We start from the raw sequence: 16,854 nt of genomic DNA, 5'->3' as shown, positions 1-16,854 counted from the left end.
CTAGTTGTCAAATGCTAGTAAGAGCAACAAGATAAAAGAAAAGCATAAAGTTCAACATGGGAGAAACAATGATCCTAATTTGCTAATGGAAATTGTTTATTTAAAAAATCCTAAGGAATCAGCAATGAAATTAATTGAAACAAGAGCTTTAGTAAAATTGCAATCCCCGCAATAAATTAATTATAGTAATATCAAGGAGATAGAAATAAAGAGGGAAATCTCAAAAACACAAGATGAATAAAATATTTTGGAATTCTTATACCAAAGCACACTCAATAACTATATAAATACAATTATAAAATAGTCATAGAGAAAGAAATAACAATTTATGGAACTAGAGGGATTTTCAGTGCTCATAGCTAGACTATGCAAATATGATAAAATTGCAAAACAATAAAATTTATATATTTAATCCTTTAACAATTCAACTAGCACTGGGATGCTTTTGAAAGCTAGACTAAAAAAAATTGAGGAAGAAAAGATTAAGAATGATGAGAGAAATAATGAAAAAGGAAGAAATTAAAGGGAAATAGAACTTGAAGATGAAAAAAAGGGAATAACTAATACTGAAGGAGCTGTGGAGAAACAGGCACACTAGCTAGAATTGGCCCAACCATTCTGGAGAACAATCTGGAATTTTATAAAGAAAACGACACATCTATACCCTTTGACTCAGGGATTCCATTATTGGCTAACCTAGTGACAGAAAGGTCTCACGTGAACTATAAAATAAAATAGCACATATGATAGCAAAGAATTGGAAATTTTCATTTTTAATTGTTGGCTAACTGGAAACAGCAAATAAGCATTTATTCAATACCTAAATTGTACCAGACACTGTGCAAATTAGAATTTTTTAAAAGATGTGAAGAAAGACAAAAGACATTACTGGTTCTCGAGAAACTCAGTCTAATGAGGGAGACAACATGAAAACAAGTATATACAAATAGGAATTCAATAGAACAAAGTACAGATAATCAGCACTAGCATTATAGGCTATCAGTGAGGCTTCTTGAAGGAGAGGTTTTAGATGAGACTTGAAGGAAGTCTCATCATCTTTCCAAAAAGGTGAATTCCATGGATAAGGAGACAACCGGTAAAAATGCTCAAGAGTAAGAGATGGAACCACATGTTCTACCTGTGCTATCTGAATTGAAAAGTACATGAAGGAAGTAAGGTATACAAAGACTAGAAAAGTAGGAGACCAGCTTTTGAAGGGCTTGAACACCAGAGAATTTTATATTTGATCCTGCAGATCAATGGAGGAAAAAGTGGAGTTTATTGAATTGGGAAGATGGTGATAGGTGCTTGGTTAGACAACTGAGTGGAGAACAGACCAGACCAGGCAGAGATGGGGTGGGAAAACCAACCAGGAGTGCGGCTATTGTTCAGGCACAAGGTGATGGGGGCTTGCACCAGAGTAACTGCGATATCAGAGAAGGGAAAGGAACATTTATAAGATATTAAAAAGATAAAATTGACAGAACTTGGCAACAGATTGCATAGGAGGGGTTAAGAGTGAGGAGTCAAAGCTAACACCTAGGTTGTAAGAAGGAAGTTCAGAATCGGAGAAAACATGCGTATGACTGAAGAAGATCTGCTAAACAAATTGTGCAGAAATGTAACTGGCCGCTATTGTCCTGTGAGAAGCAACGTAATGAATGCAGAGGGGGAAAAAAAGGAAAATGTATGAATTGGTGTCAAAGAGAAGGAAGAGCCTGGAAAACAAGGACAAGAAGATAAATGGAAAGCAAAACAAAATAATTTAAACTGATGCAAAATTATAATGATCAGAATAGTGACCTCCCCAAAGCTGAGAAGATATATCCCTCTTCTTTGCAGTAGAGGGCTCTAGTTGTTGTTACTTATAACATTAGAGCTCCTTCACTCTGTTTCATCAGGTGTAAAAATGATTATTGCTTTTCAATCCAGCTTCTGGTCATTGCTTCATTAATTGGAGGAGCGGTGCTCCGAGCTTTGTCTCCAAAGCTTTACTCTAATGTCTCCAAATGCCAATTCCATAATGAATATATGTAGGAAGTAGCTAAGAAATCCTATTTGTCCAAGTCTATAACAAAACAGAAGTCAGAGAAAGGATACATAGATTATATACCAGACAGTACGGAATGAAGGAACTCGCCCATTGGAAGTGAGGTAACTCAGTTCAGCCAAGAGACAGAGAGCTCCAGATCTCATCCCGGGGGGACGTTTGCCAAAGTCTCTAGTGTAGCAAGGTAGCGGTAGAGACATGATAGGCTCCTCTCTTGTCGGCTTCTTCCCAGAATCTTGTGCTCCCTTCAGCAACCCCAAGGAAGGCTGGCGCCATCCCTCTCTGTTCTCAAGCGCTCAAACCGCGGGAAGAAACTGTCTAAAGAAGAGGAGCCCTTGCTCCTCTCCCAGGCCTGGGCACAGCTCACCACACCTGAGCGGCGAGTCTTACCCTCAGGGGCCGGGGGCGCTGGGCACATCCCTCCCCGGGACAAAACTGCAGTCCCTTGCAAGGATTAGCTGGAACAGGTCCCCAACTCACACACAAATATCGGTGCTGTGAGGTCGTGACTTTCCTAGCCTTCCAGGCCATCCTCCTCTGGCACAGTTGACATTAGAATAAACCAGTGCCCATTAACGGTGCATGCAACAGACACGCGTCACCTCAGAGGCCACCACAGCGACGACATGCCCGTCAAGAGCAACAGAGCATGGCCAGCTCATGGAGCCGTCCTGCTTCCTCTAGTCCCGCGAGCCTTCTCGTGCCCGGGACTACAGCGCGCTGGGGCTGGGGTTTTATTTATTTATTTATTTATTTTTAGCAAAGAGACTGAAGCGCTTTAGATTGTGAGGGATCTAGAAGCCCCTTACCCAAAATGACTACTCAGAGACTTCTCCAAGTAAAAAGCAGAAGAGTTGTTGTTTATTAATAAATTCTCATGAGAATGAGCAATTCCACCGTGAGGAGGGAAAGAGAGAAAGCTCACGGTAGAAGGGCTAAAGATTTCGGAACGATTTACAGTTTTTATAGGTTTGGCTCCAAAGGATTCCATCATAGGTTGGGGAGCATTAAGAAAATAGGCGCCTTCTCCCCTTAATTGAACGTTAGCCATGCGTGCCAACAGACCTTCAAAATGTAGATTACTAAACTAACAAGATTCAACTACTAGTCTAAATACTGATGAACTGAATAGTGATAAATGTCACCAGTTCAGGTTAAGTAAATATATCTGAAGCTTTAGCAAATATTGGCTAATACACAACATACTTCTGCAGGTCACAGAGACTTAGAAATAAGGAAAAATTCAAATAGAGAAAAGGAATTTAAACATTTCTGGAAGTTCTTCACTTTATCCCCATTTCCTACAAGATGAAGCCTTGTCGGGGTCTCATAGGAAGAATCTGAGATTCCCACGCGGTTTTCCGTCCGCTGCAGCGCCGCCTAGTGGTCTCGCCCAGCTAGCTAGTGCCACGGTAGTGTCGGGGCTAGACCTACGAGATACAGCGTAGCCCTAGCAGGGATGCGAACGGCGGACAAAGCGGCGTCTGCCAACAGCGGAAGCGGCACCAGCCCCCTCAAATGCACCGAGGCTCCTCCGGCGGGAGGAATCCAGCCGCGTTTCACACGTGGTCCCTTAAGAGACGCGGGGCAGACGCCTTCGGCTTTCCCGGGACATGCCCATTAGCCGTGGTCTCCCACCCGGGCCGCCCGGCAGGACCCCCGGCTTGTCCGCCCCCGGGCCGCCCGGCAGGACCCCCGGCTTGTCCGCCCCCGGGCCGCCCGGCAGGACCCCCGGCTTGTCCGCCCCCGGGCCGCCCGGCAGGACCCCCGGCTTGTCCGCCCCCGGGCCGGCGGCCATCAGGGCCTTCCTGCTGTGGGGATCTTTCCCTTGGGGGCTCTGGCAGCCTTGGACCGCGGTTAGTTCCCCACGGGACCCAGACTAAGCCAGTCATTGCCCGAAGCCACGGGACAGTCACTTGAGGGGACGGTACTCTGGGTGCTGCTGTTTGTTCCTAAGGACCAGGGGCTGGCCAGGGCTTCCTTTGAGAAATGATGATGGGCCCTTCGCGCTCTCACGCCGCTTCCATCTTCCAAGCCAGATATTCCAGCCAGGGGCCTGGGCGCAGGAGTCACTCATCGAGCATGTACTGTGCCAGGCCCTGTGCGAAGCGCCGGGGACACAAACAAGAAGGAGAGGACGGTGCGTGGCCGAAACATAAGGGAAGAGGGAGGGAACAAGAAGGGACGGGCCAAGAGAGACCGGCGGCGACCCGGACGACCCCTGAATGGGCTGCGATCTGCCCTAGAGGAGAGACTTTCCAATATCCAGTTCACATGGAGGGCACATTTATTTATAACTTGCAGGCCCAAGACCGGGGCGGAAGCGGGGTAGGGTCTCAGCCAGGAGGAGCTCATTTCCAGTCCGTCCCCGCGGCAGAGACAAGAAGCAGTAGGATTCAATGCATCGAGGCAAGAACTACGTTTCCCAGAAGGGAGGGCGTGGAGGCTACGGGCGGGTTTCCGGGCAGGTCTCCATGGCAACGGCACTTCCGCCCCTTAACTGGCAGTACCCATCCTCGTCCAGCCTGTCAGCTTCGGTTCTGTTTCGGCCGCAGCCGTCTCCAAGGCTCGAACCTTCCGGGGTAAGTGGAGCCGGGCCCGGGGCCGGAACCAAGCAGACGGGAAACCCGGGTTGGTTCCGGGCGCCCGGCACCTGTTCTCCAGACCAACAAAGAGGAAAAGTGGGCGTGGCGTGGGGGGGACTTAGAGAATTGCCGGCCCGGAGGCAGCTGCGCCTGCGCAGTCCGGTGCCTAGCACCACCTCTAGCGCCGCCCTTAGCCCATCCTTCGGCTACAAAGCTTTTCCATTGGCTGATTCCTATGCCCTAGGAGCCAATCAAAGACTTTGCTGCTTCCCCGCCCCTCCTCATGGGAGAGCAGGTGCGGAGCAAAAGGAACAAAGACTAGGAGGGTCCGAGGAGCAGCGACACCGCTGATTGGCTCCCATGGCCCTGGGCCGGCCAATGGGCTCGCTGGGCGAGGAGGTGCGCTACAGACCGCCCCGAGGCAGGTTGTGTGCGAGAGTTACTAGGGGCCCTGCTCCCCCACCTGCTGTGGCTCCCCAGTGCCTTAGGAGAGACCCTTGCCCCATAGACCTCCAGCACAGGCCTCCGTTTATCCGGTCATCAGTCACTGCCCCCTCTTCTTCCTGCCGTGGCTCTGCAGTGGCTTGGGATAGACCCCAGCCCCATCAGGCCTCCAGCGCCAGCGCCCTTCTCTCTGGGCGTCCCACACTGCCCCCGCTTCTTCCTGCCGTGGCTCCCTGATGCCCTGTCGGACCCGCAGTGCCAGCCGCCTTTTATCTGGTCCTCAATCACTGCCCCCTTCCTCTACCCACTTGGGCTCCCCAGTGCCTTCTGACCCCAATCCCCGCCGACATCCAGGGCCAGCCCCCTCTCCCTGGGCACCTCCCATCCCCCCCCAGCCGTTCCCCCACGTCCCTGGCACCCACAGAGCCCAGAGGCGTGTCCCGCGTTTGCCTGGGGGGGGGGGCACATGGTACTGCCTTTGTCACGGCTCCTTTACCTTCTCAGCTCTGCTCTGGCCCCAGAGGAGGAGGCCGGCCGGCCATGGCGCCCGTGCTGCAGACCCTGGTGAGTCATGGCTGTCGTCCTGTGGCGCTGCATGGAGCGCTGCCAGGGGGCGCTGTGGGGGCACTGCCAGGAGGGGAGCTGCCAGGGGGGCGCTGTGGGGGCACTGCCAGGAGGGGAGCTGCCAGGGGGCGCTGTGGGGGGCACTGCCAGGAGGAGCTGCCAGGGGGTGCTGCCAGGGGGCGCCGCCAGGGTTGCTCTCTGGGAGGCGCTGCCAGGGGTGCCATTTGAGAGCTGCCCCTCAGTCTGGGGGGTGAAGGTTTCCCTGGGTGAGGGGCACGCGGGCAGGCCTGAGCTCCCAGCCCCTCCACCTTGCCCAGAGTCCCTGGGGCAGCGCAGCTGCTTGGAGGTGAGGCAAGGTCTGCCACGCAGTCCCTTTTCCCAGGGGGGGCCGCAGTTCAGTGTCCTGTCCCCCTGCCCCTTGTCCCCGGTGATGGAGCTTGGGGGGGGGGCAGAAAGATGGTCTCCAGCTCAAGACCAGCCTTTGGTGTTTTAGGGGTCAGTGACCTTCAGAGACGTGGCTGTGACCTTCACCCCGGAGGAGTGGGGGCGCCTGGACCCCTCTCAGAAGGAGCTCTACCGCCAAGTGATGCTGGAGAACTACCGGAACCTGGTCTGCCTGGGTGAGGGCCCCGCTGCCCCTCGGCCTCCTTCCAGAGCCAATGCCCAGCTTGGGGAGGGCCGGCATCTCTGGGGCCAGGCTCAGCCGGAAGAAAGGACCTTGCTTGTAGCCCTGGCCCGGCAGCATCCCCGTGGTCCCCTCCCCAAACCCCCGCCCAGAGCCACCCCCACTAGACTCCAACAGACCCCTCCCCCAAACTCCCTGCCCAGAGCCCCACACCCCGCAAGGCTCCAGTGAGTCCCCCCTCCCCTCTGGCGTGGCCAAGGCCCTGAGCCCCTATTCCCCTTCTCCCAGCAGGGCTGGCCCTTCCCGAGGCAGATGTGATAGAGCAGCTGGAGAGAGGGGAAGCCCCCTGGGGGCCGGAGGGAGATGTCCCAGGAAGCAGCTGGGCAGGTGAGTGAGGTGCCCTGGGCAGCAGGAGGCCCCTCTCTAGCCACAGATCTGGCTAGGGGGATGGGGCATGACCCCTGGCAGAATGGTTCTGCTCCTTCCCCTGAGCGCCTTCACCGCTGTCTCTGATTTGGTTCCCCGGGGCTGCGACTGACCCCAAAGCCCCATCCTGGGCCCCCTCCTCCCGGCTGGCACTGGGGGGCTGATGACGTCATTGGTCCCCCCAGTCCAGGCTGCCTGTGAGTGCTCCGCTGACCTCCAGGCCGGCAGCCGAGTCATTTTCATTTATTTTTGTTTTAAAATAAGGATTTTTCCTGTGATTGTGGGTAGTTTGGGTTTCTTCCCACTGTTTGCTTGTTTTGGGGGGAATGCTCCTCTTCTCTTTCAGTGTTTGCTCTCCATGTTGGCTATAGGAGCTTAATCAGACCGACTTGTCAAGATTTTTGTTTTGAGTTAACTTTTTTCTTCTCATTTTAGCTGCATCGATTTTGATGATCCCTGAGCTTTTCAGTTTTATGTAATTGTCCGTTTTACTCTTTGTTGTTTTCTCTCCCTTGTTTGGTCAAAAACTCTCTTTTCCTGTCCCTGTAATTTGTTTTGTCGAGAACCCATCTGCAGTTGTGATGTGGTGTGTGAACCTTCGATTTAGATTTAATTTCTGCAGGACTGCTTCCCATTTTTTGTAACCTTTTTTGCTGGAGAGCGAACGTCACCCTGAGGGTAACGGTTTGGGGATTTATCAGTCCGGGTGACTGTTCGTTGCTTCAACTTGTCTCTATTTCATCAATACTAAATAAGACTGATGATGATTATACAGTATTTTGGTTTGAGATCTAGTATTGTTGGCCCTCTTCTCTCCTCCCTCCCAACCCCCCTTCTCCCCCCCCCCCCGCCTTTTTGTGGATGGCATTTCTCTTGAGATTCTTCATCTTTTATTTATCTGGATGAATTTGTTATCTTTTCAGTTGTATAAAAGCATATTTTAATCATTTAAATAACAGGACTCTGAATAATTAATGTGATATTGTCATTTTTAATATATTGGCAGAGCATAAAGCAATAAATATCTCTTCAGTTTTCTTTAGGTCTGCATTTATTTTTGTAAAGATCGCTTTGTAGTCAGTAAAGCAGAAGGGCCCATACCTGCTAGACTCTGGATTAAGTGTTGGGAAACTAAGAAGGCAAAAGCCCTTAAGGAGCTTCCAGTCTTTTGGGGGAGACAATTTTAAAACATCTTTGTATGGACTGTGTCTGAGAGAAGTAGAAAATGATCGTGGGAATTAAGGAAGATCCAGACAGACGTCTTATAGAAGACGCGATTTTAATTAGAATTTGTCGGAAGCCAGGGGAGCTAGGAGATGGAGGTGAGTGAGAGCATCCCAGGGCGTTCTCCGAGAATGCCGAGGACGGTCAGGAGCCCAGGGTTGCAGAGTAGGGGATAAGGAGGCAGAAGAGGGGCAGGCTGTGAAAGGCTCAGTGGTTTGGAGGTCACAGGGAGCCTGGGGATTTTTGACTCAATACACTGGAGATTAAGCTTTTGAAACTACCTTGAATCATTGCGTTGCTGAAAAGGGCAAAGTCTTAAGACAGATGGATGCAAAGGGAAGTGAGCAGACAGGGGAATATTGCACACAGTTAAAACAAGTCTCTTTGATCATCTGGGAATGACTTACTATTTTCTGCAAGGCAATGAATCTCAAAATAGTAGAGGCTGCCCAGTGATGCCCTCCTTTAGTGGAGGAAGAATCTGGAAGTGGCCCTGGGGAGCACATAGGCTTCTGACTCCCCCACCTTGACCAGTAAGTTGGGGGTACTGGAAAAGGTAGAAAGGGAAGCGTTGTCCAGAGGGCCTAGGTCTCTGAGTGCCTGAAGCTGGAAACATAAGGGAAGAGGATGACAGGGAAAAGAAGTTTTCTCATTGCTGAGCAGGCAGTTTGACACTGAGGGCCATGGGCTGAGATGGATGGGAGTAGGGAAGCTGGCAGCTGGTGATGCCGAATTACTGGAAGCAGCAGCGATTCCAAGCTGTTTCACTGGTTAGAGGGAGGACTGGAGAGAGAGAAATGGTGCAAATGTTCAAGATCTTCTGTGGAGGTCAAGTCTCAAGTGAAGCTATGATCTGGGACACCCTGGGAGGCTCAGCTCACATCCCAAAAGGGACCAGAGACAGTAGGGAAGGCTGCCTGTTTTAGAGAAGGCTTGTGTGAAGGTTGGGAAGAAGAGGCAGGAAGTAGAAGGAGTCTGAGACGCCAACAGGACTTCCAAAGAAGACCTCGTCTTCCTAAATATGGCCTCCTGGTCATAGAGGTGGTGCGACATGGTGCACTGAGAACCAGGACGACTTGGAGTCAAGCTCTGCCTCTGACACATAGTATGTGGGATCCTTAGCCCCTCAGTGACATGGCAGAGAAGGGGCCAGCCTGTACTAGTCGGGGGAGTTGTCATCATGGCAAAAATCTATATGCCTGTGCCCCTTTTCTCCTTCCTGGACTGATTGGTCATCAGTTGTCCCTTCTCCCATGCTTCATTCATGATGCCTTTAGAGTCAAGGCCACATAGTTTTCATTGGTGTTCTATTTCATTCAGGTTACAGTTCTGTCTGTCTCTATATATCTATGTCTGTCTGCCTATCTATTTATGTGTCTATCTATATGTATATCTTAAAGAAAGGTCTTGTTCTTTACTCCATGACTCATATTTTCACTATAACTTTTGGATATAAATGAATCCTTAATTGGTAACCCTTAAAATACATTAATGACCTTCCTGTTCTGCTAATTCATGTCACTTGCTGACTCAATTTGACTTCTTAGAAGTGACGTTCTTTCATGTAAAAATTGTTAGTTATTGATGGAAGAGACAGAATATAGGAGACTACATGAAAAACTGGCTGAAGAAAAGGTTATATATATATTTGTTTTGTTTTGTTTTGTTTTGTTTTTTCAGATTGGGAACCTAGGTCTGAAACCAAGGAATCACCTCCACAACAGGGTCTTTCTGGACAAGAATCATCCCAGGAAAGACTCACCAAGAATAGCCCCACTCTCTCCAGATTGGGAGAAAACCAGTCAATTAATACCAGGTTATTGAAACAGCAAAAGAAGAAGCCTTCTAGACAAAAACCCAGCACCCCAAGGAAAAGTTCCGGTAAAGTGAGAAACCATAAGTATAACAAGTTGAATCCAGAACCAGTTCATTTACCACAACAAAGAGAATCAAGGGGAAAGAGTCTCCATAAACATGATATACATAGAAAGAGCCTCAAAATATATTCAGACCTAAGAAAGTGTAATAAAATATGCCCAAAGAAGACATTTTCTAAATTTAAAGTTTGTGAGGAATCCTTCAGTAACAATTCGGACTACAATGAAAATGAGAAAACTGGAGAGAAACCTTTTGTGTGTAATGAATGTGGGAAAGGCTTCGTTCAGAAGATGTGTCTTATTCAGCATAAGAGAAGTCATACTGGAGAGAGACCCTATGAGTGTGGTCAATGTGGGAAGGCCTTCTATCAGCAAGGACACCTTATTCAACATCAATCAATTCATACTGGAGAAAAACCTTTTAAATGTAATGAATGCTCTAAAGTCTTTCGCTTGAGCACGGGGCTTGTGGAACATCAGAAAATTCACACTGGAGAGAAACCTTATAAATGTAACGAATGTGGGAAAGCCTTCCGTCACGGATCCCATCTCACTCAACACCAGAGAATTCATACTGGAGAAAAACCTTATGAATGTAATGAATGTGGAAAGACCTTCCGACATAGTTCACACCTTACACAACACCAGAGAATTCATACTGGAGATAGACCTTATAAATGTAGTGACTGTGGAAAGGCCTTCCGCCATGGGTCACAGCTTACCCAGCATCAAAGAATCCACACTGGAGAGAAACCATATGAATGTAAAGTTTGTGGGAAGGCCTTCCGACAAAGTACACAACTTACTGCACATCAGACAATTCACACTGGAGAGAAACCTTATGAGTGTAATGAGTGTGGGAAGGTCTTCCGCCAGAGTATACAGCTTACCACACACCAGAGGATTCACACTGGGGAGAAACCATATGAATGTAATGAATGTGGGAAGTCCTTCCGCCTGGGCACAAGCCTTAGTGAGCATCAGAGAATTCACACTGGAGAGAAACCTTATAAATGTAATGAGTGTGGAAAGGCCTTCCGTTTAGGCACAAGACTCAGTGAACATCAGAGAATTCACACTGGGGAGAAACCTTACGAATGTTCTGAGTGTGGAAAGGCCTTTGGCCACAGCTCCCAACTTACTCTACACCAGAGGATTCACACTGGAGAGAAACCATATGAATGTAAGGAGTGTGGCAAGTCCTTTAGGCAGAGCATACAGCTTACCCTGCACCAGAGGATTCACACTGGAGAGAAACCTTATGAGTGCAATGAATGCGGGAAGACCTTCCGCCAGAGCACCCAACTTACGGTACACCAGAAAATTCATAGTGGAGAGAAACCCTACAAATGTGATGAATGTGGGAAGACCTTCCGCCAGAACACACAGCTCACTGTACACCAGACGATTCACAGTGGAGAGAAGCCCTATAAATGCCTGGAATGTGGCAAGTTTTTCCGCCTGAGCACGGGGCTCAGTGAACATCAGAGAATCCACACTGGAGAAAAACCTTATAATTGTCATGAATGCGGAAAGACCTTCCGCCATAGCTCTCACCTTACTCGCCATCAGATGATACACACTGGGAAAAAACCTTTTGAATGCAGTGAATGTGGGAAGTCCTTCCCCCAAAGTGCACAACTTACCCGACATGAGAGAATTCATACTAGAGAGAAGCCCTATAAGTGTTTTGAATGCGAGAAGGCCTTCCGCCAATATTCACAGCTGGTTCGACATAATAAAAGTCATACTAGGGATAAACCTAATGAATATAACAAATGTGAGAAGGCTTCCAAAATGCCCAGAGCTCTTAATAGAAATCAAAACCTGTAACCTGGAGGTTAACTGAGTGTAATGAATGGAAGAAGTAATAGGTGCTGGATGGAACCAGTCAGGTAACATAGTGGAGAGACCCCTGGAACTGGAATCGGGAAAATCTGAATTCAAATCTGGCCTCAGAACTTTCCCAGCTATCATGTGAACACTAGGCAAGTCATTCATCTCCCTCAGCCTCAATTTTCTCACTGTAAATGAGGATATTACCACCACCAACCTCTCAGTCTTGTGATAAGGTTCAAATAAGATAACTCTCTGTAAAGTCCTTAACTAACCTTAAAAGCACCATGTACATGTCACTTATCAGAACTACCAATAACAATAATAAATTCTTGTTGATTAATTGAATCTTGGCCTGAATTTTAATAGGACTTACTCAACTTTGAGGAATGCATGACAGTGAGAAACCTTATTAAGGTAATGATTGAGGAAAGACTTTCTTCCAGAGTTAATGGTCAATTTGTGCTAGAGGAAAAAAAAACATTGTGACGGCCAACATAGAGACTGGCATGGTTGCTTTGGGCTGTAAAGGGTTGGGGGTCTTGGGCACACTTCTGGAGCCAAGGGAAGCACCAGCAAAACCAAGGGGATCAATGTTCTTGTCAACAATTCTAAAGCCAAGGAAAGCACCAGCAGAGCCAAGGGGAATGGAGGTTTGGGGCACAGCTCTAGAGTCAAGGGGAGCGAGGGTCTTGGGCACACTTCTAGAGCCAAAAGTAGCGAAGGCTTTGGCGCACTTCTAGAACCAAAGGGAGTGGGGGTCTTGGGCACACTTCTAGAGCCAAGAGGAGCACCAGCAGAGTCAAGGGGACCTGTGGTTTTGGGCATACTTCCAGAACCAAGGGGAGCATTGGTCTTGGGCACACTTCTAGAGCCAAGGGGAGCACCAGCAGAGCTGTAGGGAAATGGTAGAAAAAAATGTAAATTTTCTTATTGGAAAGACAACTGACCTAGAAAATAGAACCAGGAGAAAGAAAATAAAAATTATTGATCTATCTAAAAGTCATGATGGGGAAAAAAAAACCTGGACATTTTTCAAGAAAATATCAAGGAAAACTTTCCTTCTTTATTAGAATCCGAGGGCAAAATACAAATTGAAACCATCCACCGACCATCTGAATGAGATCCCCAAATGAAAACTCAAGGAACATCGATCCAGATTGCAGACCTCACAGATCAAGGAGAAAGCCCTGCAAGCAGCCTAAAAGGAACAATTCAGACATTGTAGACCTACAGGCAGGATTTCATTAGACTTGGCAGCTTTCACATTAAGAAACTGGAGGGCTTCCCGGTGCTCCACCCCATCCCCATGTGGAACCACCAGTTACAGCCTCTGGTGTTCTGAATGCTGGGGATCAGTTCACCTCCTTTGGCAGGACACTTTCCAGGGATGTCCACTTTGACAATGAGGTTGGTACCCATATTACCAGAACCAGCTCAGTTTTGGGGAGGCTCTGGAGGAAAGTGTGAGAGACGACAGATATTGGACTGTTGCAGATGAATTAACCAAACTGATTTAGAAGTTTAGCCCCGGGGCAGACTGATCAGGCAGAAGATGGAGAACCGCTCCATTTATTCCACAGCTAGCTCAGCTTTATACAGAGCATGAAATAAAAAATAAAACAAACAAACAAGCAAAAAAATTGTTCTGTGGGAATCACGCCAGCCCCTCTGCCTCACTTCCTTGATGGCTTTGCACGTCATGGGCGGGGACCATGAAGAACCTGCTGAACCCTGATAGAACAGGAGAATTGTTAGATCTAAGCTGGACTCGCGGCTTGGCCTCTGTCCAAGTCCTCTACATTAGACTGACCACCAGACTGAAGGTCCACAGAGCTGTTGTCCTGACCTCATGTTTGTATGCCTGTGAAACCCAGACAGTCTACCACCGCCAGGCCAGGAACCAGAACCGCTTCTATTTGAATTGTCTGAGGAATATTCTAAAAATCTCCCAGCAGGAGAAGGTACTCGACACAGGTTCTTTCTTCAAATAAACTGCCCAGCATTCCAGCTGTCCCCCAGAGAGCACAGATCCACTGGGCGATCATGTTTCGAATGTCCAATGGAGGCTTTCCAAAAAGACTGTTAAAAAAAAAAAGGACAAGAGCTCACAAGATAGTCAGAAAAAGTGATACAAGGATATGTTCAAAGTCTCTCTTAAGAATTTTAGAACTCATTGGATGACCTGGGACACCCTGGCTCAGAATAGCCAGCACAACATGCCCTCATCAGAGAAGGTGCTGGAATTTTAAAATTAATTTTAATTTTAAAAATTGAATATAATCTTTTAGAGGGGAAATGGACATTTAACAAAATAGAGGAGTTTCAAGCATTTGTAATGAAAAGACCAAAACTGAATAAATATGTTGATCTCCAAGGTCAAAGACTCAAGGGAAACATAAAAATATAAACAAGAAATGAGAGAAAATACCAAAAAATCAATAAAATTAAACTTTATTTCTGCATGGCAAGATAATATTTGTAACTCAACTTTATTATTATGACATCACTTAGAAGTACATGTAAATAGAGGATTTAGAGATAGGATAACTTTGATGAGATGATTACCCCCCCCAAAAAAAAATAAAAGGACTAGAAAGAAAATTGCTCTGGAAGAAGGGGGAAAATCCAATGGGGATAAATTATCGTACTTAAAAGAGGCATGAAAGAGTTATTATAATGGAGGGGGAGACTGAAGGAGGTGATAAGCAAACCTTACTATCAACAAAGGGATAACATACACACTCAGTTGAATATAAAAATATATCTTACCCTATAAGAAAGTAAAATGGGATGGGGAATCATAAAAGTGCAAGAGGAGGGGAGGACTAAGAAAAGGGAGGATATAAAAGGGAAGGTGGTGATTAGAAGTATGAGGAGGGAAAGAGTGAGGAACAAGAGGGGAAATAAACAAGCAAAAATTGCATGAAGAGAGATATAGTTATCATAACTATAATTGTGAATGGGATGAACTTATCCATAAAACACAAATGCACAGAAGAATGGATTAAAAACCAGAATCCTACAATATATTATTTATAAGTAGCACATCTGAAGCAGAGATGCACATAGGACAAAGGTAAGGAGCTGTAGCAGAAGCTGTTACGTTGTACTAGAAACGTTAGCTATAGTGATAAGAAAAAAAATTAAAGGAATTTAAAAGGATAACAAGAAAACAAAACTATCATTCTCTGCAAATGACATCATGTTATACTTCGAAAATCCTAGAGAATTAACTACGAAACTACTTGTAATTATTCACAACTTCAGCAAAATTGCAGAATACAAAATAAATCCACATAAATCATTAGCATTTCTATATATTACCAGAAAAGATAGAAAGAGAAATTTCCCTTAAAATAACTGAATATAAACTACTTGGGAGTCTACCTGCCAAGGCAAACCCAAGAACTGGGTAAATAGAACTAAAAACACTTTTTCACACAAATAAAGTAAGATCTAAACAACTGGAAAAATATTAACTGCTCATGAGTAGGCTGAGCCAATATAATATAAAATTACAATTCTACCTAAATTAATCTTTTCAGTGCTACAATAATCAAATTATCAAAATTATTTTATAGAGCTAGAAAAAATAACAAAATTCATCTGGAAGAAGAAAAGCTCAAGGATATTAAGGGAATCAGTGAAACATTTTAAAGTTGATCCAGTTCTATCAGATCTCAAATGGTATTATAAAATGGTAATTATCAACTCCAGAACATCACTTCCCACTAGCTTCTCCTCACATACAGAAGTGACCTCCTCTTCTTCCCTTCTATCTCAAAGCTCCAGAATGTTATCTCTCATTAGCTTCACCTCTGATAGAGGTGATCCCTTCATCTCCCCTTCTGTTCAAGAACCCCAGTTTGTCACCTCTCCCATTGGTTCCTCCTCTGATACTGAGGTGGCCCCTCTCCCGATCCAGCCTCCATCCTTGAGCTCTCCTGTCTCCTTTAGCAGACTGCCACTTAGTGATCTGACCATTCTTCAGTCTCCCCTTAACTGAGCTGTTCCCCCAGGTTCTCTCCTGGCCGTCTCCTGTACTCTCCCAATCATGTAAGCCCTCAGTTCCTGTGAATTTAGTTACCATTTCTGTGTAGATGGCTCTCAGAGCTCTCTCTCCTCCCCCAGTGTCCCTTGAGCTTTGGTCCCAGGTCACCACTGCCTACTGGACATTACAAAGGGGACATTTTGAGAGGCATTTCAACATGCTCCAAATGGAAAATGATTTCTGTTTCCCCAACCAACCCCTCTTCCCAACTGTTTTTTCTTGTAGAAAGCATTTGTCAAAACACCTATATCCCAGGCAATGGTGAGATGCTCTTGACAAAGTGCTGGTGGCAGTGGGAGGTAAGATGCACCTGCCAGGTGTATCCCCACATCCCCAGTACTTCCCTCGACTCATCCCCCTCCTCCCCATCCTCCTCCCCCCTAACCTTATCCCTCACTCCCACCCCCGGTCACCAAATCTTGCCATTTCCACATTTCTCATATCCTTTCCATGCACACAGATACCACCTTGGTCCTGATCTTTGTCCCTTAGCTCAGTTAGAAGAGGGCACCCAGCTCATTTTTCACCTGACTGACCCCCTGGAGCATCATCTCCACAAACTGTGCCCCCTACCTCCTCAGATCCCGATCCAGCTGGCTCTAGGGCTTCACTGTGCCTCATCCCCACCCCCTTTCATCTTCTTTTGTACCATGAAAGCCCTAGGACGGGTCCCTGCTCACAAGGTGGGTGGAGCTAGGGCTTTCTTGGTGCCCAACACACAATGAGCACTCAATGTCTCTCGTTGCCACTGCCTCCCGCCTGGTCCCCTGCCTTTCTCCCCAGTCTGGTCTATCCCATACACTACAGGCAAGTACAGAACTGACCATGGGCCTCCAGAGGCTGACTGTGGCATCTACAATCAAATTTGGAGTATTCCATTTTGCTGAGAAAACCTCCCAACCCGAGCCTCTTCTCCCTTCCCAATTCCGATACTGCAAGCTCCCCAAATTGGCCTTCTCTCTGCTCTTCACCCCTAACTCTCCACACTTTTGCCCCTCTCCCTCATGGCAAAACTCCCCCTTTCTTCTAAGCACCATCTTTGCAGGAATTTTTTCCTGATCCCCCCAACACCAGTGCCCACCCTTGTATTTAATTCCTTGTCAATCATTTGTATTTACTCCTTTCTTTGTATTTACAAAGACATTTCTGTACTCCTTGCAAAACTCCAT

At 47.0% G+C, this 16,854-nt stretch overlaps 2 protein-coding genes across 2 annotated transcripts in view; both read left to right on the top strand.

Annotated features, from left to right (window-relative positions):
- LOC111719283 (zinc finger protein 345) overlaps window positions 1–16,854 on the top strand; it is a 369,988-nt gene that overhangs the window by 229,900 nt on the left and 123,234 nt on the right. The window lies entirely within an intron of this gene.
- LOC116422202 (zinc finger protein 345-like) lies at window positions 4,503–12,611 on the top strand. Its single transcript, XM_031957688.1, has 5 exons — window positions 4,503–4,632; window positions 4,880–5,643; window positions 6,137–6,263; window positions 6,560–6,655; window positions 9,599–12,611. The coding sequence occupies exons 2-5, from the start codon at window positions 5,620–5,622 to the stop codon at window positions 11,626–11,628; spliced, it is 2,277 nt and encodes a 758-aa protein (XP_031813548.1). The 5' UTR covers window positions 4,503–4,632; window positions 4,880–5,619; the 3' UTR covers window positions 11,629–12,611.

Source organism: Sarcophilus harrisii, chromosome 1 (genome assembly GCF_902635505.1).
Source record: "Sarcophilus harrisii chromosome 1, mSarHar1.11, whole genome shotgun sequence".
Taxonomy (NCBI): domain Eukaryota; kingdom Metazoa; phylum Chordata; class Mammalia; order Dasyuromorphia; family Dasyuridae; genus Sarcophilus; species Sarcophilus harrisii.
This window is presented reverse-complemented; position numbering and strand designations above follow the sequence as displayed.

Coding starts and splice junctions, on each gene's coding strand:
- LOC116422202 (XM_031957688.1), top strand. CDS start 5,620: ATGGCGCCCGTGCTGCAGACCCTG. Junction 6,264..6,559: donor CCGGAACCTGGTCTGCCTGG/GTGAGGGCCCCG, acceptor TTCTCCCAGCAG/GGCTGGCCCTTCCCGAGGCA. Junction 6,656..9,598: donor CCCAGGAAGCAGCTGGGCAG/GTGAGTGAGGTG, acceptor TTGTTTTTTCAG/ATTGGGAACCTAGGTCTGAA.